The sequence below is a fragment of the Mytilus edulis genome, chromosome 7, assembly GCF_963676685.1.
Source record: "Mytilus edulis chromosome 7, xbMytEdul2.2, whole genome shotgun sequence".
Taxonomy (NCBI): domain Eukaryota; kingdom Metazoa; phylum Mollusca; class Bivalvia; order Mytilida; family Mytilidae; genus Mytilus; species Mytilus edulis.
In genome coordinates, this window is record NC_092350.1 from 29,119,958 (window position 1) to 29,143,058 (window position 23,101).

A 23,101-nucleotide genomic window follows, 5' to 3' on the forward strand; every position below is an offset into this window, starting at 1 on the left:
TTATAATATGCAAATCAAATACTTATAGTACATGTGCATGTATTATTATCATTACTAGTAGTAGTATAAAGATTATCATAAAAGTACATGTAATGTATGAAATCAATTTGAATTAGCAAAATACATGTTTAAAAAAAACAGCAATATACACGTTAGAGACATGAATTCGTTATTATCAAAACACGTCTTCATAGAAATTACATAACCAATGTCATTTAAATGACAAAAAGAAAATGTTATTTTAAATTTCATGGTAAGGTTTGAAAATAAAATAATCATAAAAATCAGAAATTGTTTTATACGCATTAATGAATTATATCCGAAATTATTGTTTCATTTTTCTCTTTAGAATGTTCAAATCAGTTTCAAGATAATCCTCTTGACGAAGATGGTGTGAATTGTGTCATGTCATCATGTTATGGATTTGTATGTTGTGTGGACACACCAATACTTAACACATCTGTTCAGATAGCATGGGAATTTCTGGAATGTAGAAATACAATCCATTTACATATTGAAAAACTAGACAAAAAGATGAAAATTCGTAGTTCTGATTTTGGTGAGAATGCCTCTATTGTAATTTGAGCTATCTTATAAGATAACTTATCTTAGTATTGAGCCTAAATAAAACAACGATTCATTATTCACATGTAGTCTGTAACTGCGCTCATGCGCCTGTTTTTCTTGTCATATTGTGCGAAGTATTTTTCAAAGGTTTATAGCAAAACCCTCTTGTATTCCCTACCGTGCGACCACTTTTTCAACACACATTCAACCAAAAAAAAGTTTTTGTCAAAGTGTTTTTGCTTCAACGAAATTGGAAATGAAATGGAACTATCAGTTCTAATTCAGTATACAAGTTACCTCAATCAGTTTTATGCATGCATGCAGGTCTCCCCTACAACATTATAACAGTTATAGCTAGATTATAAATACAAACATATTACGTCGAGTAATCTTTTCCTGAATCAATGACTATGACAGAAACTGGACCATTGTACTTGTCTGACATACTTTCATAAATTGGCAATTAATTTCCGCCGTATTTGTGGTATGTATTTGCATAATCGCTCGTTAATATAACTTTCATATTAGCATGCTTTCTTCATGCATTGAAGCGAAAAAATCATGCATCGTGAAATGACTTTCAGAATATCTTCAATTCTATTATTAGGAGCAGGACACACGTTTTCTTTGTTAGGAATTTTCAAGATGTGGTAAGTATAACATTTACATTATCAATTTTTCCGTCCCAGGTGCACATTTCGACAAAAAATATCTATGACAATTAAATAGAATAATATGAAAAACAAGATCATTCAACATTTGAAAACAAAAAGAAAAACACAAAATTTAGACGACCAGGTGAGAAATCAGACTTTTACATTTAGGAAATATATTCCTTATTTCAAAATGATAGCAAATGTGAATAACACAAATCCGTATGTTCATGCTAGTTCAGAAATACGGGTAAGTAGACTGTTGATACTTGTAGACTTGGAGATAAAGTCTACTTACGACACAGTGGAAGTAATAACATTAATTGTACCTTTTTTTCTGCGTGTTTTGCGCAATAAATGCCCCTAAAAGGTTCAGTTGTGTTTCCTTAATACATATGCCGTGGCATTGTGCTTTCACCACCCCGCCAATATTTCATTGTGCTATTATAGTTTATGCATACTTTGAACGACAAAATTATTTCATATCTCAATCTGTGTGACGTTAACATTCTGACGTCAAACGCGCGGTTCTACACTAGAGTTGATGCTAATCTAGCCTTTCGGCAACAGGACTTAAAATATTTCAATCCCTTAGAGTTAGATTTTAACATACTTGAATAAAATACAAAAATAAGTAAGCAATGAACGTGGTTGTTAAATTTGATATATATGCTTTTTTGTGCTTCTTTGTTAAATATTTGTTTGCGTTTGTTCTGATTGAGATTGTGACACGGTGATGACTGCTGTATCCCTATGTTGACGAATTTTCCTATTATGTCTGTTTTGTTTACGCATCGTTGTGAATATAATGGTATTTGATGCTACTGTGATACAAGTGAAAAGTTAAGCGCGAACAATCAGGTTCAATCCACTGTTTTCTACATAGGAAATTGCCTGAACCATGTTAGGAACATGACAGTTGTTGTCGCTTCGTTTGATGTGTTTTATCTTTTGATTTTGCCATTTGATTAGTAACTTTCCGCTTTAGATTTTCCTCGGAGTTCAGCATTTTTGTGATTTTATTATTTTCATGTACACCAGTTTACAATTATCTTTTTTCAAATTTGTTCTTGATCTATTTCTTGTTGGGTTTTTTTATGTCTTTGAATCGGATAAACAGATAATTACCCTTAAGTCCACAATATTTATGCTGCGTTGAAAATAATTTATATTCAAACATTATGTTTAAAACATAAAGTGTAAAGATGTGTATTGTTAGTAAACGATTTTAAAAACCATAGCACCAACTGCAACATAGTTGGGATTGTGTTGTTAATCTGATATTGATATTGATAATTTCAAAATGTGCTCTCTGGTAAACTGATGATTATATACTATCGTTGGTCATCTGAACGAGATTGATTTTTTAGCTTGAGTCGGTACGGCCGAAAGTGAAAAAAAAACAATCGAGTAAAGATGACCAATGATAATCTGTTTATCACTATTTAACCTATGAGGACGTTGTTAAATGCATTGATAACAGCACGTGCTCCTTTAGTTTCTAACAATATTTTTTTGCATCACTGTACAGTGCTGAGAAAGGAAATTATCAGTCAGATAGGTCACAGGAAAATTTTCGTAAAATAGCGATAATATTTCATAGTTGTTGAAAATTGATCAATTTGACTGACATAAACTAGCTTGTCCCTTGACAATCAATGTCATAGTTTAAAGGTAAAGTGTATCATACCAAACGATGCGCATGTCCAGCGATGCCATAAAGCAACGTGATTTATTGGCATTTGACCGATTGACGACTCATTCCTGACGCGTAGCATCAAATGTATTTAAATGCTTCGGGTTTGCAATTTTTTTAAATGGACAAATACAGTGGTAATTTAGTACCAGCAGAGCAAAAATAAAGGACTTCATCAATAAAGGACTTCATTCCATGCAGCAAGTAGCATGAATAACATTTTAAATCCACGTTTTTCAATGTTAATGATTTCAAAATGCGTCCTCAATTATTTTATAATTTTCAATCTTGAAAAAATAATATGCTACAAACTTTGTCAATTTTTTTTTATTTGACCTTAAAGTGTAAGACTTCTTCAATTTGTACTACAGGTACCAGATAGATTCTGTTGAGGTTAATAATACATATGTTATCAATGTGAAAATAAGTGTTTGCTACGAAACAGACAGATGTGAGCTCAAATTGAGAATTCTTACAGATCATGTAGTTGACAGGAAGGTGTGTGATTATAGTACTGGTTTCCTAGATAACTGTAAGTTTAATCGGGTAACATATGAGGAAATATTCTCTATATGCATATTTAAATTGTATTGTTTAATAAACTCATCATAGATACCAGGACTAAATTTTGTATATACGCCAGACGCGCGTTTGGTCTACAAAAGACTCACCATCGACGCTCGAATCCAAACAAGTTAAATAGTCAAATGAAGTACGAAGTTGAAGAGCATTGAGAACCAAAATTTCTAAAAGTTTTGCAAAATACAGCTACGGTTATCTATGGTTGAGGTAGAAAAGCCTTAGTATTTCAAAAAATCTAAATTTTGTAAACAGTTAATTTATAAATATAACCATATCAATGATAATTCATGTCAGCACAAAAGTGCTGACTACTGGGCTAAAATTTCTTCTCTGCAAATGATCTGTTTTGGGGGCATATATTGGCATCACCAATAAATTATTTAGGGGCCATGTGAAACTTTGTAAACACCCTGTAATTTTTGTTTGCTGTAGTATTATAATTGACCTCTAGTTTTAAAGAGATAAACTATTTGCTTCTGATTCTGTGAATTTGAAAGTCTACCAGTTATATATATCTAGTTAATAAACATGATAAACGCGATCTACTCTCGTATCTTTCAGAAATTATGTAGGTTTTAAAATTCGGACAAAACATTTTACCTGAACTACAACTGTAAATTCAGAAATTATTGCGTGCACTTATTATTGCGATTTTGTCATTTTAAAATATTTCAAAATGCGAGTTTAAATTATTGCGATTATAATCCTGTCGCATTTTTCGCAATAATAAAAACATCGCAATAATTTCTGAATTTACATTATCATCATATACAGTAAGAAAACAATTAAGAAAGCAACAAAAATATGAAAAATGTGGAACATATGAGAACCATAAGAACCAATACAGAACAATGAAAACTGTCAGTCTTACATGCTTGATTTTGTGAGTACTATCACATGTGTACTTTGTGTTTCTTAAATGTTGGGATGTACAAGTACCCATGCAGTAACCTGTAATGTAAAAAAAGTAAGCACATAATCAAAATAATATAAATATATGATGCTCAATAGACTAATGTCTTATAAACATTTGTAGATGTTTTATGATAGATTTATAATTCTCGTTAAATAAAATAAAAATCGGTGATTTTATCATACATGTACCTTCATCATCATCTGAGTGTGGTTAATGTTTTATCTGTTGTGATACAGAGTGAAACAATAAGATGCGATTGTATAGCTTGCTTCTTTATTCACAGCTTTCAAACTAGATCAGTGGATAAATAATAGACACGTTGAATCAAAAGTTACCAACGGTGATGTTGTTGCAAATCAATTAATGGTGGACCTAGGCGTTGATGATTTCATTGAAAGTTCAAGTCAGTGTGATATCAATTTATCACCATATAGTGAAGCTGTAAATGGATGGAATAATGGTAATTATAATTATTATATTACCCATAAAACATTACCAGATTAATTTTTTGTGGAAATTTAACTACCAAGATTTGTATGCCCCATTCATGAGTATCATGTTTCTGGTTTGTGTGTCCCTTCGACTTTTCGTTCTTCCGTTCGTTTGTCTGTTCGCCCGTCTATCCCGCTTCAAGTTAAAGTTTTTGTTCGAGGTCGTTTTTGATGGAGTTGCAGTCCAGTCAACTAAAAACTTTGTACAAATGTGTCCTATGATATGATCTTTCTAATTTTGAATTAAAGTTTTACCCCATTTTCACGGTCCACTGAACAAGGAAAATGAAAGTGCGGATGGGGCATCCTTGTACTAGGAATACATTCATGTTGTAGTAACTTGCTAACAGTGAGTTTTATTAGTACCATAATTGAGCTCGGTGTAACAAGTGAATTGGTTCTGTCAAATTATTGATATTTAATTGCAAAAGTTTTCATCATTTCAATGGAACACGCAAGGATTTACAAAATTATACCAAAGCATATTTTGATTTGATTTTTAATCTTGAGTCATGACTTTGTCTTTTAACAGTGTTAAGAGCTCAAACGTGATTATATGTGAGTAAATTTGATCGGTGATGGTCGAAACATATTTTTAAAAACGCCAAATTTAACTGTACAGATAAGTGCAGCATTCCTAGTCTATATAGCTAGTTAACTTCATGACCATACTCTATACACTGACTTAAAACAGAAGATGAATGACTGCTGCTTCTACCAGTTCTAGAACAGTAATCCTGTCATTCTATAATGCAAACTTGGTCATAGGAATGTTTTTTTTAAGACTGCCAGAAAAGTTAACTTCAGAAAAGTCTTATAATAAAGTTATTTCAGTCAAAAGTTCAATTGTGAACAGGTCTGCTATTAAAAGCAGATATTGACCTGTACTACTATGTCCACCCCAAAACTGGTATTCTCCGAGTTTAAAGTTTACTTGATCCAACGTTGACTAGAAAACAGGACCATTTTGATTGATGAATATCTTTTGAGTATCCTATAAGTGAAAAATAGGACCAACTTAAAAGCAGACTGTCGTCGTGATTGATATGACTTGTCCTGCAATAAACAGTCTGTTCGACATGACAGGTTAACATCAGTCCTGTTGACAAGTCTGTCCTGGTCAAGTTGGCTTGTTTTGAGGTCTCTCTTGCAAAATGACTAGTCGACAGGTTTGGTCTGGTCATGTTGACCCTTACACATGTCTGGCCTGGTATAGCTGACCTAATTGATTATATTTGAAATAATCTGACTTTTCCTGCGAACAAGTCGGCTTCATCAGACTCAGGTCTAACAAAGCAGACCCAAGTATAGTTAGCAGGTCTGCTAAATAGTTCTTTAGTTAACTAGAGCAGACACACGAACTAATTCACGTGAACTTTTGTGCATTTAAGGACTGCAACGAACATATATCAAGGATTCAAATTTTATAGTCATAACGACATGAATTTATGGAGGAATTATAATAGTATTATAGAAATAGGGATAAGAATAAACAACCAAATTTGTCATATGTTTCTTTCCTAATATGCTCAGCATTGTATTTTCTACTGTTGATTAATGTAACATGATAACGATTGTCTGTTGATTTTTGACCATCATAAAGCCGAAACCTGAAAACTCACTTTAACATACAAATGTTCTTTAAAGGATAGGACTTTGATCAGACTGTATTATTGAGAATTCCAGAATACTGCTTTTTATGTTTTGACTAACTGTATATGTTTGTATTTTCAAAACCCTTTATTTTTCAAATGTGTCAGTTTCATAATCTGCTAACCTTGAAGGAGCATCATGATCAACATGTGTTATTGGTATCGAGTTGCTTGCTTTTTAATTTTCTATGTTGTGGTCTGTGAACTATTGTCCTTTGGTTGCCATGGCATTGTGAGTTAATTTGTGAGTTATAAGTATAAATATCCCTTTTTGTATCTCATGTATATTTTGTCTTTCTCATATGCAATTATAAAAAATGGCAATAAGATATACCGTGTCACATATGATCCTTTTGTTTTCTTTCAGACTGTCCAAACGACACTGCTTCAGTAACTGTATTGCCGGACAACATTAAATGTTACATGTCAGCTGCTTGTAATATGATATCTTGCTGTGTATACGTTGATATATTCAGACGTTCAGTGTTTGCCTCATTAGAAATTAATACCTGTCAGTATATGTTGGTAGTTTATTTGGAACATCTCATTTATGAAGTTCATCTTTTGAACTACCAATGGGGTAAGAATTTATATTTCTATCTCGTCTCGCCCAAAATCCCAGTGTATTCACTTAGTTTCCGTTTTAAATCCTTGTCGTTGTTATACCGTTTTCCGTGTGTATGTCCTTCCGTTCTTCCGTAATCAACATATTGGACAAACTTTAAAAAAAAACGCTTGAACGAATTGTTTAGACACTTTGGTTATTTGTAGATATATATATAAAAACTTAAGCTCACTTTCGATTTTTTATAATGTTTTAATATTAGGTTTTCGTGTAGATAAACTTTTGTTTATAATCCTGATAACATCTATGGATTGAACAAAATCAAGAGCAAAAATGTTCACGAATTCAAACTTCTCCATTTACACGAAAATTCCAGATGACAACTGAAATAAATAATATACATAAATGACCATTTGAACTCATTTTCTTTACTTTCGAACTGTAAAATATAGCGACAGAGAAACTATGATAGCGGACAGCAAGATAAGAACTACAAAAACATCAATATTGCTTCATTTTCAGAGTACTTCACATTTGATCTATTGACCTTTAACAATGATTTTAATCAATAGTTTGGTGTTTAAATATTCCTTTTATCTAAAAATCTATTAAAGATCTACTAGTATAAAGGAGGCAAATACTATCGTCAGGAAAAATGTATTCAACATGGTTCAAATTTTCAGTCAACTTTTTATAGAAGTTTTTGCCCGTTAAATTGATTTTTACTTTTTTTCCAAATTTTAGCATAAATGATAAAATCAAGCTGTACTACATATATTTGGTTTTAAACTTATATTTGTATGTTTACTTTCCCAGTGAAACCATTGAAATTTTGTATTGGCTACTGTCGGCTATAGTATCGAATAACTTTATTTATGAGTTATTAAACTTCAATAAATCACAACCATGTGAATAGTTATCAAAGGTACCAGATTTATAATTGGACAAGCCAGACGCGAGTTTCATCCACATTAAACTCATCAGTTACTCTCAGATAAAAGTAAAAAAGCCAAACAAGTACAAAGTTAAAGAGCACTGAGTTCCAAAAATACCAAAAAGTTGTGCCAAATACGGCTAAGGTAATCTATGCCTGGGATAAAAAAAAATCCTTAGTATTTTAAATAATTCATACATTTGCAAACAGTATTTTTTTTAAAGATAACCATATAATTGATTTTCATGTCAACACCGAAGTGCTGACTACTGGGCTGGTGATACCCTCGGGGACGAAACGTCTACCAACAGTAGCATCGAGGTGTAAATAGTTGTAAAAGGTACCAAGCTTATAATTGGATAAGCCAGCCGCTCGTTTTGTCTACATAAGACTGATCAGTGACTCATCAGTGAAACCATATATGCATATTCTATGTATAAAATATCAAACAATATATTCAACTATATGCAACAAGAATATTGATGTAGCGTTGTTCATTTAATCTTGGCTATTGAATAAAAAAAACATATTATGTTTCTTAGACAAAGATGAAGAAGTCCAGCTACATGGAGTTTTCAGGCTTATGTAAGTTTTTTTGTTGAAAGACTTTGTTGCTGTTCTTGGACATTGTAAAGTTAATTCATAGAAGATTAAACTATGTATGTGATGACAAAATAAATGTTTTATCTGTTCACGGGCAATGGCGCCTTGAGTAATCACCTGACAACTGTCTTTTGATGACTTTAACGAACCATCTGTTCTGATAGCTCAATTACCAGAACAATTACGGTTAAGCTGCAAATCGTTTGTAAACTGAGGAATCGAATTTTCATCTAACGTTTAAAATTTTCAGTAAAAGTAATATGCATTTATTCCTGATAATATGATTTCTGCTCATATAAAAAATGGACAGATTATTTGTGCAATTGTTTAGCAAATACCTATTTTTTTGTCAGCTCTAGTTATTGAAAAAACTCAAAAATTATGAAATGGTTCTTGCCTGTAAGTTTAGACGAGTTCTTTCTCTTCTCTGGATGTTGACAGAGACATTGCCTTTGAAACGGCGGGTTTACTCGCTGTTTTTGTTGTTGTCATTTATCATCTTTAAGATTATCTATTGTAAAAAGACCAACATCGAACGTAAGTTTAAAATATGAAAACAGAAAGCAGCGAGAAGAAGTTCGTCTTATCGCTGACATAGATTCTGAAAACGTGCAGTTAGTAAACATAAATATCCTCTCAAAGGTTGAATTTTACCCTAACTTCCTTTTTGTAAGAACTCAAACGACACCGCATCTCATAACAAGTAATATAAGACTATATTTTAAAATATTTTGACACCAAAAGCGGAGATCGTTGTTTGAAGATCAGAAATGAATCTTCATTTAAACCGTGAAAAACTTCATTACAAAAATTGTTGTCACTTATGTGTACTCAGTTATATCGGAAAACTCGCATCCCACCCACGAACTTTTTTACTCTCACCGTAAGTGTGTTTTAAGTAATAAGATCTAATCAATACGGAAAGTGTTAAGACGTTTAGGGGAAATCTTGCAGACAGCGATGTCAGGATATAAACAACAATAAAAAAAAAGATTTTGAAATATAATGTCAATGTAGTATTACAATGATTATATACTCCAGTATTTGTAAATTCTAGATTTAGAGTAAGAAGCATACCATCTGAAAGTAAATTTTCTGTCGATGCTGATATCAAGGTTTGCTTTGATGCTACAAGCAATACATGCCAGACTGACGTATCTGTGTTGAAAGCATCTGATCTATTATATACAGTGTGTTCCTCTGACGAAGAAAGTGTTCCGTTTAAAGGTAATATCGTTGAGAATGGAAATCGAGAATGTGTCATATAGAGACAACAACCCGACCAAATAGATAAAAATGTATTCTAACTATGTGTTTGAGTATTGACACATTTCATGTCACGGTACAATCTTCAATAATAAGCAAAACCCATACCGTAAGATATGAAAAGCAACAAATAACAATTTTGGAACGTAGAAATGTAATGGCTTCATATTTTGTCAGCAGTTTAACAGTGATGAGTTTTCTTTTAAAAAAAGGCTTGTACAAAGTCAGGAATATGGTCATTGTTATATTATAGTTCGTTTCTGTATGTGTTACATTTTAACGTTGTGTTTCTTTTGTGTCGTTTGTTTCTTCTTATATTTGAGTGTGAATTCACATTATTATAAGACGTGTCACGGTACTTTTCTATCCCAAATTCATGTATTTAGTTTTGATGTTATATTTGTTATTCTCATCGGATTTTGTCTAATGCTTAGTTCTTTTCTGTGTGTGTTACATTTTAATGTTGTGTCGTCATTCTCTTATATATAATGCATTTCCCTCGGTTTTAGTTTGTGACCCGGATTTTTTTTTTCTTCTATCGATTTATGAGTTTTGAACATCGATATACTACTGTTGCCTTTATTTAATGTGAGAAAGCCTTTTTTGATCCGTTAAACACCTACTTCTTGGTTGGCAGTCCTTTGAAAAATTCAAAAGGTTGAATGAATTCAGATCTTATTTTCGTACAACAATTCTCGAGTGTTATTGCACAAAATTACTGCATTGTTATTCATCAATTTGACAGTAATGAGTTGTTAGGTGTGAACACTTTTCAGATTTGTGAAATATCTACTTACTTACGTTGAATTGTGATAAGGGGTATGCTAAACATGGCAATCCGTGATATCTTGATAAAAATATTAAGGGCTCCTCCTTTCATTGAACCAGTAACCTTTGAAAACAAAAATTTCTGTTTATTTCAATACAAACTTTCAATGTTTAGGATAAGATTTAATGTCTCATATATGAGGGGGGATAGGACCTTTATCGGGACTCCGGGATCGGCTGTTTTTAAGCCCGGGATTTCGGGATTGACCCTTTCGGGATCCGGGAATTCTTTTTTTCGGATTTCGGGATGCCGGGATTTACTTTATTTAATTTCGGGACCTCGGGATTTACTGTTTTTAAGCCCAGGATTTCGGGATCAGGACCCCTCCTATCCCCCCTCATATATAAACTACAGACTACTTTCTTCTTTGCACAAACAAGCTAAACTCTATTTCAACCAAAACAGAAATATCATGATATAATGTTTTTATTCATATTCTTTTTAAATTAATACATTAAATATATTTTAGTGATATTAGATATAACTATAACTATCTATGTGTGTATGTCTATATCATTACAGGAATTTCTTTTGATTTTTGGAAGGTGACAGATTCACCAATTGTACCTAATGATAGAGGTATATTTCTCCTTATGTGCTTTGCATAAATTAATTTGTATTCCTTTGCTGACATATTTATTTGTTTTTATAGAAATAATAAAGATTCTATAACAATGTTGATTATTAAATCTCTTATTTTGACATGTTTCCCTGTTATGTGTTGTTCGCACATTGTTGTCAATACAACGTTTTTTTTAATGAGACTAGCATTCAAGAGGTTTGCCAGCTATAAAAATAAGGTATATTCCACCCTTTTCTGAATCAGAAATTAAGAATATGATAGTTGTTGAGAAAAGATAAAATAGCTAAAGATTTAGGTGATTTAATTTTAAATGTTAGAGGCCAAAACTCAATATACAGTTCAAAAGGGATTATTTTACAGCTTTTCTATATACATTTCATATTTATTTATTATTTTCTGGGGGTCCTACTAAAATGCGCCCGGGAGCGCCCGGGTGAAGAAAAAGCGCCCGGGGAAAAGAAAAAGCGCCCGGGGAAGAAAAAATAGCGCCCGGGGAAAAGAAAAAGCGCCCGGGAAAAAGAAAAAGAGCCCGGGGAAGAAAATTAGCGCCCGGGGAATATATTTTAATCAGACAGACAGACACCAAGCAAGACACGAATTAGAAATTTAGGGGTCAGCATCCGACTAGACAGTAAAACTATCAAACTACTTACACATGTGTTAAACCATCTCTAAAATGTTGATGTCCCAATATATATATATAGCTGTAAGAAAAAAATGTTTATTATGGATTCACTTGAAAGGAATATCAGGCTATTTTAAAGATTTTTATTATCTTATTTTCAATTAGATATAGATGCAGAAATACGGATAGAGTATTATAGTGTCTTATCATACATTAAGACATAGAAATACTGGAAAAAGTATATTTATGATAGATAGACCATTGTTTAAGTGCATAATGCGTATCAAATAATTTACAGTGTTATAATGTTAATCTTTTTACAGCATGTTCTGTGATTCTTCCCAATGCGAAAAATGTAGTTTGTCAAATGACAAAAAATTGTCAAGGTTTACAGTGTTGTGTTGATGCTGAGTTCGTGATTGGAGAAAGAAATGTGTTTACATCTTTTGAAATAAATGTGTGTGATGAGCTTGATTACAGTATAGAAAGGAAGAAGTTTCAAAGAAGCATACTTACAGGTAATATTTATTGTTTTTAACGTATGTGTGCATTGCGTTGACGATGATGCATGTTTGACTTTCTTTAAAATCAGTCTCTTTATAAGTTTAAATATATTTGTGATATATTAAATTTTATCATGTTTTCTGTTCATGGAAAATAAAAACTCTGAGACACGAATTGTGTCAGATAAATGTATTTAAGTGTGATCAGGTGGAATAAGGCTCAAATAAATTAAAGCAGAATGTTCATATACTTTATGTAATGGCCTGACCATTAAGTTTAACCGACGATTGGGCTCAAGCAACAAGACTATCAGGTGCTGATAATTTATTCTTAAACCAATCTAACAAATGGTAAAAAGCTGAAAAAACAAATAAAATACAATTTTACAATGTGTTCATTTAATGTTATTAAAACGAAATGTCAAAGGTAATAGATAGCACAGTCCGTTGAATCCGAGAAAATGTTGTACTTTCAAGAGCAGTTAAATTTCCAGTGTTTCACGGAGAGAATGTTCAAATATGTATAGAGTAATTTGAAGGCTTCACAAACAATGTTGTAAAGTTAACTCACTCTGTGGTTAGCCACGAATTGTGTCCTAGATGACGTTTGTCCTTTGAAAAGTTCTCCAGAACTGGTATGACCTTGCAATGTTCGGTTTGAGATCCGTGTGAGCAGGGGAAAGGTAGCGATGATACGATGTTTTAATGTTCTTATAAGGTTAAAGATGAATAATCCTCCTAGACTGGAACACATAAATAGATTAAGAATATAATCAAACGAACTATATAAATTACGGAACGGTGTAACAGAATACCCGTCTGATGTCTATCTGATATCACTTTTCCATAAATTTTTCGAATATGTATACAAGATTTACACAAGTGAATTAATCCCAATATAAATTGAATATATACAGGTGAAATGTCCACTATTTCGTGTGAGAAATATCAGATCTCAACGATTTTTCACTATAAAGGTTCCTAATAAGTACGTTCCACGTGAAACTGGGTAGGCACAGTTTTTTGTCCTTTAGAAGAAGGGTGTCTCGGACGACATTGTTGTGTTCTGTAGAATGTTCTATTACTGCTGTATCGATAATGGGAACTGTTTTCTCCAACGTAGTTAGACGGCGATGACGATCGAAGATAGATCGAAGTATAACAAGAGTTAGTAGTTGGTTGTCTTCCAATTTTGCGATATGACACATCTTTGTGAGTATCAGACGAAATTAGGCGTTTCGTCATAACGTCCAATCCTGCAGATCTAGTCTCTCTATCTGTAGAGTGGCGTCCTCTATGTTTGATTTTGTCGTAGTAATGTCCAAGAAAAGGTGTTACTCTGTGACGATGTCCAGATAAGACTACTGGTTCCTTTTCACTTATATTCAAGTCAGATTTGACAATACTGCTTCCTCCTCGTAGTAGACGTTGCTCATGCAATGGCAGATTGAGATTGGCAATAGGTCCTTCTTTTGGAATAGGTTTGTGAATGCTATTGATTTCCTCTCCATGAACTTTAGGTTCTGTTGATTTCGGATTGAAACTTTCTTTATCTATAGATTTTTCTATAGAAGTCACAGATTTTGCTTTTAGTGACGCGAGTGATGTCCCTTTAGATGAATGTGTGCGTTTACCAGGCTTGGTACTAGGTCCTGTACATTCAAGGGATTGTATTGAATGCGATTTAGCGACCTTGGCATTCGAATGAAAGTTTTTGTCGTTATACTGAACAACAATTGGATTCTTGTCCTTGACGGCTATTTCCGGTCTTGAGGCAAGACGTTTACTTGTCAATGTATGTATTTCCAATTATGACCCAACCAAGTCTCAACTTTTGGGCAAATGGAGTTCGGGATGGTCCTAGGCGTTGTTCATGGTGTGCCTCTATAAGGTCCCTTCCAATAAGGAGAAGAATTTGACAACGTTCCTCTATTGGTGGAATGCTTCCTCTGAGTTCTTTCAGATGAGGATGATGCATTGCAACTTCAGGAGTAGGAATTTCGTCTCGATGATTGGGAATATTATTACATTCAATTAATGTAGGCAGATCAAATTGTACGTCACTATGTACAGATTTTATGACGAAATCTTTTCCTCTTTTCCCGAAAGTAGCTACTCTGCCGGAGCATGTCGTAAGAGAGTAGTTTTCAGGTTTCTCCCGAACGTTAAACAGACTGAAGAATTCAGGAGAGGCAAGAGACCGGTTGCTTTGGTCGTCAATAATGGCGTACATCCTGATAATTTTGTTTGTCTTGTCCTTGTGGTACACGTCCACAGGTAATATCTTGGCATAAGATTTCTCGCTCTTATGATCTTTGTAGATCTCTGTGCAGCTCGAACTTACAGAGGTTAACCTTGTTTCAGCTGACTCTGTCTGCTCCCCGCCGTAGACTTGTGTTAGCTCCCCGCCGTAGGCTTGTCTGGGTGAGCTAAACTGGGAACTTTCAGATTGTTGTGGTCTAGTGATGTGAAGTGCTGTGGTATGTCGTTCACTTCCACACTCGTTACAACTGATACTTGCGTTGCAGTCCCGACTTCTGTGTGTGGTTGACTCACAACACTTGTAGCACACATTGTTTTGTCTTAACAGTTCCTTGCGTTCCTCGATTTGTTTGGCTCGGAATGCTCGGCATTCATTCAAGGTATGCTTTGTCTTGTGTACAATACACAGATTTTGTTGTTGACTGCTGTCTTCAGTTTGCTGTTCAACAGCCGTCTTATGGACGTTGACTTTAGAGTACGTCTGAGGTGTGAACCTTGGCGTAGAGTCTTTTGTATTTGGTGTTACCTTTGAACCAAAGATGAACCCAGGATCGTTCTTAATTTTGCTCATTTCCCTGATGAAGGCAGAGAATTCTGTAAAAGGTGGAAAGGCAACTTCATATTTAGACTTGTATCTTGAAGCCCTTGTTATCCACTTTTCTTGGAGTCCGTATGGTAGTTTTTCCACAATAGGATTTACCCCCTTTGACGAGTCGAAGTAAGCTAGCAAACATCCCAGCTTGGGATTTTCTTTGTGATACTCTATTTCTGAGATAATGTCTGACAAATCGTAAAGGAGTGAGTTGTCTTTATTTGTCAGTGTTGGAAAGTTGTCAAGTTTGTTGACGAGAGACGTCTGCAACATTATTGGAGCACCATATCGATCGTCCAGTCTTTCCCATAATCTGTGTAGGCCTCTTGTTGGGTTGTTGGCATTTGATGCCCTTATACTCATGGCATGTTTACCTGACTCTGGTCCAAGCCATTTAATAAGTAGGTCTATCTGTTCTGAGTCTGAAACTTGTAGTTCGTCTATGACATTTTTAAAGCTGGCTTTCCATGTATGAAATGATTCTGCCTGGTCGTTAAAGCTTGTTAGCCGGGAGAACAGCAAGTCCTTGCGAAGGAGAAATCTGGTTATCTCTAACGTAGGATTGTTTTGTTGCTGGTATGCTACAGAGTTCTCTTCTATGACGCCTTGATTTTGGTGTAAGACAGGGATCTTTTCTGAAACGCCCTGTTTTCCTATGTTAGTTATTGTTCCCAGATCTGGGAATGCATTAACATCTGGTGACTTAGCACGTGTAGGCAAGACCTTGGGTGTTTGTGATGGCAAGTTCAGTGCCACAGATGGCACAAACGCTGGTGCTTCATGACTCAGCTCAATTTTAACAGGAATTTGTTTTTTCTTTTGAGGTCCTGTTACTTCCTTTACAGCAGTTGATACAGGAAGTTTATTGACGAAATCTTGCACACGCTGGAGCGGGTCTTCCTTTTCGTCAGGGAGATCGCTAAACGCTTGGCTGTCATCGTATTCCAGGATACGAGCCTCGGCTTCTGCGGCTGCAGCTTCTCTCTGTGCTTCAAGAAGGTTAAATTTGGCTTTAAGCTCGACCTTTTCCCGGCTTACTCGTGCGGCTTCTTGTTGCATTTGAGCCTTACGTTGAGCGACTTCTTGTTCCATTTCTGCCTTTTTACGTGTGGCTTCCTGTTCCATTTCAATTTGTCTGGACAGGGCTTGTTCCTCTAACAGTGCTTCCTGTTGTAGGATAAGGGCATGTTTTTCTACAAAGGCTATTTTAGACTTGGCAGCCTCTGCCTTGGCACGCTTTCTCCGTGCTAGGCTTGACATGTCTGACACGTTAGAGCTACCACTGCGTGAGGTTTTCTTACCTTTTGACCCTGAGGTCCTTGTTTTAGTTGATTTAGACTTAGAGAGGGCAAGGCGATGCTCGTGTAAAGAGTCCATGGCCAGTTCCACTTTGGACAGACGGAGATCCAATGTAAGGTTACATGCGTCTATGTCTTTTTGACTGTCCAACGTTCTGGTCCTTTTTAGAAAGTCCAGATATTCGTCTGTGAGCCTCCGATAATTTGTACAGGCTTTTACAAGATTGTCCTGGGCTGTTAAGACTTGCTGAAGTTCATTGGGAGGTGTGGTGATTTCCGATAACTGGGTCGTTATATCTGACCAAAGGACCTCTAATTCCTCACAGAACTTATTACGTCTTTCTGTGTAGGCTCCTTTACCTTTTTCGGTGAGATCCCGTACTCGCCTAGTCTCGGGATTTTCATCTAAATGTGTGGTATTAGACGGATTTTGTAATAGTTCTAGATCTGGGACATTTCCTTCTTGGGGCTGAATCTCTTCTTGTTGCTCCACATGACTGGGATCCATGTTGACTCAACGTTGTTGGGTTGCTGTCGAGTTCACACAAGATATGTACGTATGTACGTTGCTACGTTGTCGTTCCTTGTCTGGATATGTAAAGACATGCTGGTGATCCGATGGATAAATCTGTTGTAGAGTTGTCACTGGCGCAGACGTTCTTATATATATATATACACAACTTATAGTGGCTTATCCCAATTTTGATTTTTCTCAATGATTTGAAATGTGACGTTTTCAAAATCATGTCCTGCTCTTAAAAGGTGTCTTGTAATTGGGCAGTTCCTTTCTTTTGTATTGAATGACCGATGGTTATTTAGTCGGATGTTAAATGGTGTTTCTGTTTCACCAACATATTGTAATTTGCAAGTTCCACACGTTAGAACATAAATGCAATTTTGCGTTTTGCAATTTGATGTTATAAATATGTTGTATTTTTTCTTTGAGACTGTACGTGCTGACGAATTGGGTTTCGATGTTGGCGACTTTGCGGCGCCTACAATTGCCCCTTCCGCATGGTTTATAATTAACCTCCGATTGTTGATATCTCCTGTTTAGATACTTTGGATGTTACTAGAATATCTTTGAGGTTTTTGGGTCTGCGTTAAGCCATAACGGGAGGTGATGGAAAAATCTCTTTTAAGGAAGGATCATTTTCAATAAGACGCCAGTGTTTGTGGACAATTGATGAAAGATTTGTCAGGTGAGGATGAAAGTTAACAGCAAACGGGATTGTATTTGTCTGGGCCGTCTTTTCCTTGTATTCAAGTAGATTTGTTCGGTCTTTTTCTTTTGCTTTACCGAAAGCTTCTGAAATATTTTTGTTCTTATAACCTCTTGATATGAGTTGCTGTCTGAGTTGCCCCAAACGATTGTTTAATTTTGATTCCAATGAACAAATCCGTTTTAACCTGATGGCTTGGCTGTACGGAATGCTCCGGGAGCAGTGTTTCAGGTGACAACTCTTCGGAGAGAGAAATTGGTGTTTATCATTTTTTTTTGTGTGAAGGTCGGTTGTCATGACTCCGTTTTCTAAAGTTATGTTGGTGTCGAGAAACGCAATTTTCTCATTTGAAACTTCAGATGTGAATTTTATCGATTGATGAAAGTTGTTACAGAAATCGAGAAATTCTTGCAGACGTTCTGCAGCTTCGTTCTACTTGATGTCGATGTCATCAATATAACGGAGCCAAGACCAGGGTTTGTATGGTACATTCGAAAGGATGCGTTCTTCGAGATTCCCCATGAAAATGTTGGCAAAAGAAGGTGCCATTATGGTTCCCATACTGGTACCGTCAACCTGCAAGTGGTGCTGGTCGTTGAATACAAAATTGTTGTTTTCAAGCACTAGTCGCAGCAACTGAACCAGACAGTCTGTTGGGGATGTTTATCCTTACAATTGTTCCATACTTGTTCACAAGCGACTATTTCTTCATTTTTGGGAATATTTGTGTATAAAGAGGACACATCCATCGATACCAAAATTATGTTGTTTGGTAAGGGATTTAATGAATCCATTTTCTTCAAATAATCTGTAGTATCTTGAATGTAAGATGGCATTGTTCTAACATGTGGTCTAAGATGGTAATCCACGAACTCAGATATTTTTTCGGTTGGATGGCCATTTGCAGATACTATCGGTCTTCCCGGAATCCCTTCTTTATGAAGTTTTGGGGAGCAAGTAAAATCGGCCGGCTGTGCAGGTATCATCAGGGCGTAGATAGTCGTACGTGTCGTCATCTATGTGTTTTTTGCTGTTCATGTCTAAATGTACCTCATTAATTTGTTTACTTATTTCTTTTGTATGATCACTTTCTAAATGTTTGTAAAATTTTGTATTTGAATGCTGACGATTCTCTTCTTCAATGTAGTCGGTTTTGTTGATCACTACAACTGCACTTCCTTTGTCTTGTTTAATAACAATATCATCACGGCTTTTTAAATTATTAATGGCTTGGCTTTCTTGTTCAGAGAGATTCCGTAAACATTTGCCACTGACTGATGATTTTACTTCAGTTTTAATAGATGATATAAAGGATTCTAAATTGTCGTTCTTACTCCTTGGTGGATTCCATTCGCTTTTCTTTTGAAATCTTGGGATGCACTTGTCCTCTTTATCACTCTCATATTCCGAATCATTCATTCCGGCTTCTTGTAAGTTTTTTTTTGTGTTGCCTATTAAAATGTTCTTTTAGGCGAAGACGTCTTGCAAATTGATCCACATCTGTCTCCGTACATCCAAGCCATCAGGTTAAAACGGATTTGTTCATCGGAATCAAAATTAAACCATCGTTTGGGGCAACTCAGACAGCAACTCAAATCAAGAGGTTATAAGAACAAAAATATTTCAGAAGCTTTCGGTAAAGCAAACGAAAAAGACCGAACAAATCTACTTGAATACAAGGAAAAGACGGCCCAGACAAATACAATCCCGTTTGTTGTTAGCTTCCATCCTCACCTGACAAATCTTTTATCAATTGTCCACAAACACTGGCGTCTTATTGAAAATGATCCTTCCTTAAAAGAGATTTTTCCATCACCTCCCGTTATGGCTTAACGCAGACCCAAAAACCTCAAAGATATTCAGGAGATATCAACAATCGGAGGTTATAAACCATGCGGAAGGGGCAATTGTAAGTGCTGCAAAGTCGCCAACATCGAAACCCAATTCGTCAGCACAGTCACAAAGAAACAATACAGCATATTTATAACATCAAATTGCAAAACGCAAAATTGCATTTATGTTCTAACGTGTGGAACTTGCAAATTACAATATGTTGGTGAAACAGAAACACCATTTAACATCCGACTAAATAACCATCGGTCATTTTATACAAAAGAAAGGAACTGCCCAATTACAAGACACCTTTTAAGAGCAGGACATGATTTTGAAAACGTCACATTTCAAATCATTGAGAAAAAACAAAATTGGGATACACAAGGAAGACAAAAAAGAGAGAGATTTTGGATGTACCAGTTACGAACTCATGAACCTGATGGACTCAATTAGAGAGACGAAAAAGGATTTAAAATACAGATTCTATCATTTTTATATACCAAAGCTACAGGTTGACTTTATAACATAAAAAAATCACAGTACTAAAAGATGAAATAGATGGGTCAAGTGAAATACCTATCTAATGAATCACAAACACAGAGTAGGTGTGTTCGAATAGCTATTTTTTTTACTGAAAGTACTTGACGACAGTCTTTCAAGTTTGATGATGAAAATGCATATCTTTTAAATTAGAATTTTGTGTGTGTGATAACTAGTGTTTATAGTCTTCAATCACTAAAAAAATCTAGTCTGCCCTTCCACGAAATATTTAATAAGAACTTTTTTTAAATGTTTATGAATTTTCGAAAATTCCACCTGACAACCGATCAGACAATAGTTTTAAGCTGAATCAATGCAGACAAGATCATTAACTGATGCTTTTTAGCTAGTTGATACATTTGTCTTTTGAAATACAACTGACATATAAGGATCGTAATGGTACAATGTGGATAAATTTATCGGTTTCCAAGAGCAAAATTGGTAGCGCGTCATCCCTACAATGGCTTCCATATCTACGATTGTGAAAATGAACTGGCGTAATGGGGAGATAATTTTGACGAAGTAGAATCCTGACTGTTTACAAAGAAAAAGTTCCAAAAACTTGTCTATACCCAATAATTGTTTGCTTTTTATTTATTTGGTCTTCAGTAGTGTTTTTCTTTCCTTGAATTTTTTCCATCTTCAAAACCGTCAGCACATAAAATAAACAAATAATTTTGTTGTTTACCTAACATATTCAATACAAGATAAAGAATGCCGGGCGAACGGTTAGAACCAAGATATCTAAAGCAGAGTTCACATTTTGGGATATCAAGGTCCATGGCGATGAGGTCATTCTTTGGGATATCAATGTCTATTGCGATGAGGTCTGATAGAATCTTTTGATTTGGAACTGCATAATTAATTCCTGCATCTTGGGGATCGTCCATTCCGCGCTCACACAAGTTTCGGTAATGCATCCAATAATGTTTGGTCCACCCATAAAATATAAAAAATTACCGTGAAAAAGTCTGTAGCCAGTTTTCCAAAACCTCTTAGTTGTTTCCCGATACAGTTCCGATGTTATTCTTTTTGACATAAATCTGACCGTCCCAAAGAAAAGTCGAAGAGAAATATTGTCGAAAGGATATTTATTTGCTTTTATCATTCGGATAAAAGATGGAAAATCAACAGCCACATTATATAGAAAGTTTGTAAAGATTTTGAATCGCTTTTTAAAATTGTTGAGAATAGAGTGTTATCGTCTTCAGGTCTCCTTCAAGCAGTATTGTCATTTGATGATAAAAATGCCGGTGAGTTTTTCATTTGAGAGAGTAATTGATTTCGTTTCGGAGTGAGTGGTTTTTGCAGCATGCATAAACGCTTTTGAGAGGAACCTGATGAAGACCTTTGATGCCAAGATAGAGTTTGACTGTTGGTGGCTTCGGCAAAATCTTTTATGGAGGTCTGATCTATGATTTTCCTCCATGTTTCGGTGCATTGAACCACATCAGTGACTTTTTATCTGGCCATGAGAGTGAGTGAAAAGGAAAAGGAATCATTTTCTAGCTTCAAATCAAAATATTTTGAGTCATTTTTTTACTATTTATGAAAGTAAAAGCACATGTCTTATATGACTAAAAAATAGGCAAAATGAAGTACTTTCGGTTTTTATTTGTTATCATGATATAGCAGATGTGTTTGAATTAAAATTTATCAGATAAAGACCGATTGACATGATTTATCTGCAAATCTATTTATTTTTTTTATTGGAAGCCTCTACCCCTTGAGATGCAAAACCTGACACCCCGAGCGACACTTTATATTTTGATGAAAAACTCGTTTTAAAACCAATTAAATTTAAGTATGAAGCTGGTATTTGGTTAAATTCCATAATAGGAATTCAATTCTATATAAATGGTGCAGAGGGAAGTCGTCTAAAGTAGTTTTTTATCCAGACATTTGCATATGAAGCCTCAAATTCTGCAACACGGAAAACTAGGGAAAGGTGTTTGAGAAAACAGAGCACTGAAAACGGCTGACTTTGCTTGCAGGAAATAGGTTGTGTTTCAGTTCCTTCCGTGCAGTACATCATATGGTACTAAGAATTCTAAATAAAAGAAATTTTGATACTTGAACTTACTTTGACAGTTTTTCTTCGCTTCTAAATTGCTACCCCGTGTCAAACATAGCCGACACCCCGCATGTGGAGTTCTACACGGAGAGAGAGAGAGAGAGAGAGAGAGAGCGCGTCTATAAGAATCTACCAACCAGTAAACTTAATTGGATCATGGATCATCAAAATTGACAATACTACACAAACAGGAAAAATTATATGAGTCTAAAACATTGTGTACCAATACCGATAAATAGAATGAAAACAAAACACTAAAAAGTGTTGAATATCATCGCACAAAGATAGAAAAACTGAACAGATGATATAAATTATACACTAATAGCAAATATTTCGGCTCAATATTATATATATATATATATAGTATTTTGATATTTTTATAATTGTGACAATCTTCTGTAGATGATGTGATATCAGAAACTATAGGAGACGTATTCCAGCTCAATATCAGTGTTGTTAAACATCCAACTAGATACATATTAACAGCATCACTACAAGTTCATTATCTGACTTCTGGTTTACAGACCTTTGAATTGTTTAAAGGCATAGACATTAGGAATACAGCATGTCATAGGAGAAAAAAAAGAAGAAAACGTAGAACCAATATGTAAGTGCCAATATCATTGTTAATGTTTTCAAAAAGAGCTTTTTCAGGATCATAATCCTTTTTCGGAAGAAGCTGTTAAAATCGTGTATTTCAAGTCTTATGTTATATATAGTTATAGAAAATTTTCTAATGAATTTGAGGTTTTGTAATGATCAATTCAAACTGGTCAGAAATTTTACAAATAATCTGTAAAAAAAACAAAATCAG

At 34.7% G+C, this 23,101-nt stretch overlaps 1 protein-coding gene across 1 annotated transcript in view; it reads left to right on the top strand.

The window, feature by feature from the left end:
* The window catches only part of LOC139483068 (uncharacterized), a 115,471-nt gene that overhangs the window by 86,902 nt on the left and 5,468 nt on the right, over positions 1-23,101 (top strand). Inside the window, exons 45-54 of the mRNA XM_071267096.1 lie at positions 350-559; positions 1,175-1,217; positions 3,288-3,448; positions 4,698-4,874; positions 6,925-7,137; positions 8,599-8,641; positions 9,717-9,886; positions 11,277-11,333; positions 12,286-12,480; positions 22,690-22,894. Coding sequence (XP_071123197.1) covers positions 350-559; positions 1,175-1,217; positions 3,288-3,448; positions 4,698-4,874; positions 6,925-7,137; positions 8,599-8,641; positions 9,717-9,886; positions 11,277-11,333; positions 12,286-12,480; positions 22,690-22,894 — 1,474 coding nt within the window. The remainder of the gene's footprint in view (positions 1-349; positions 560-1,174; positions 1,218-3,287; positions 3,449-4,697; positions 4,875-6,924; positions 7,138-8,598; positions 8,642-9,716; positions 9,887-11,276; positions 11,334-12,285; positions 12,481-22,689; positions 22,895-23,101) is intronic.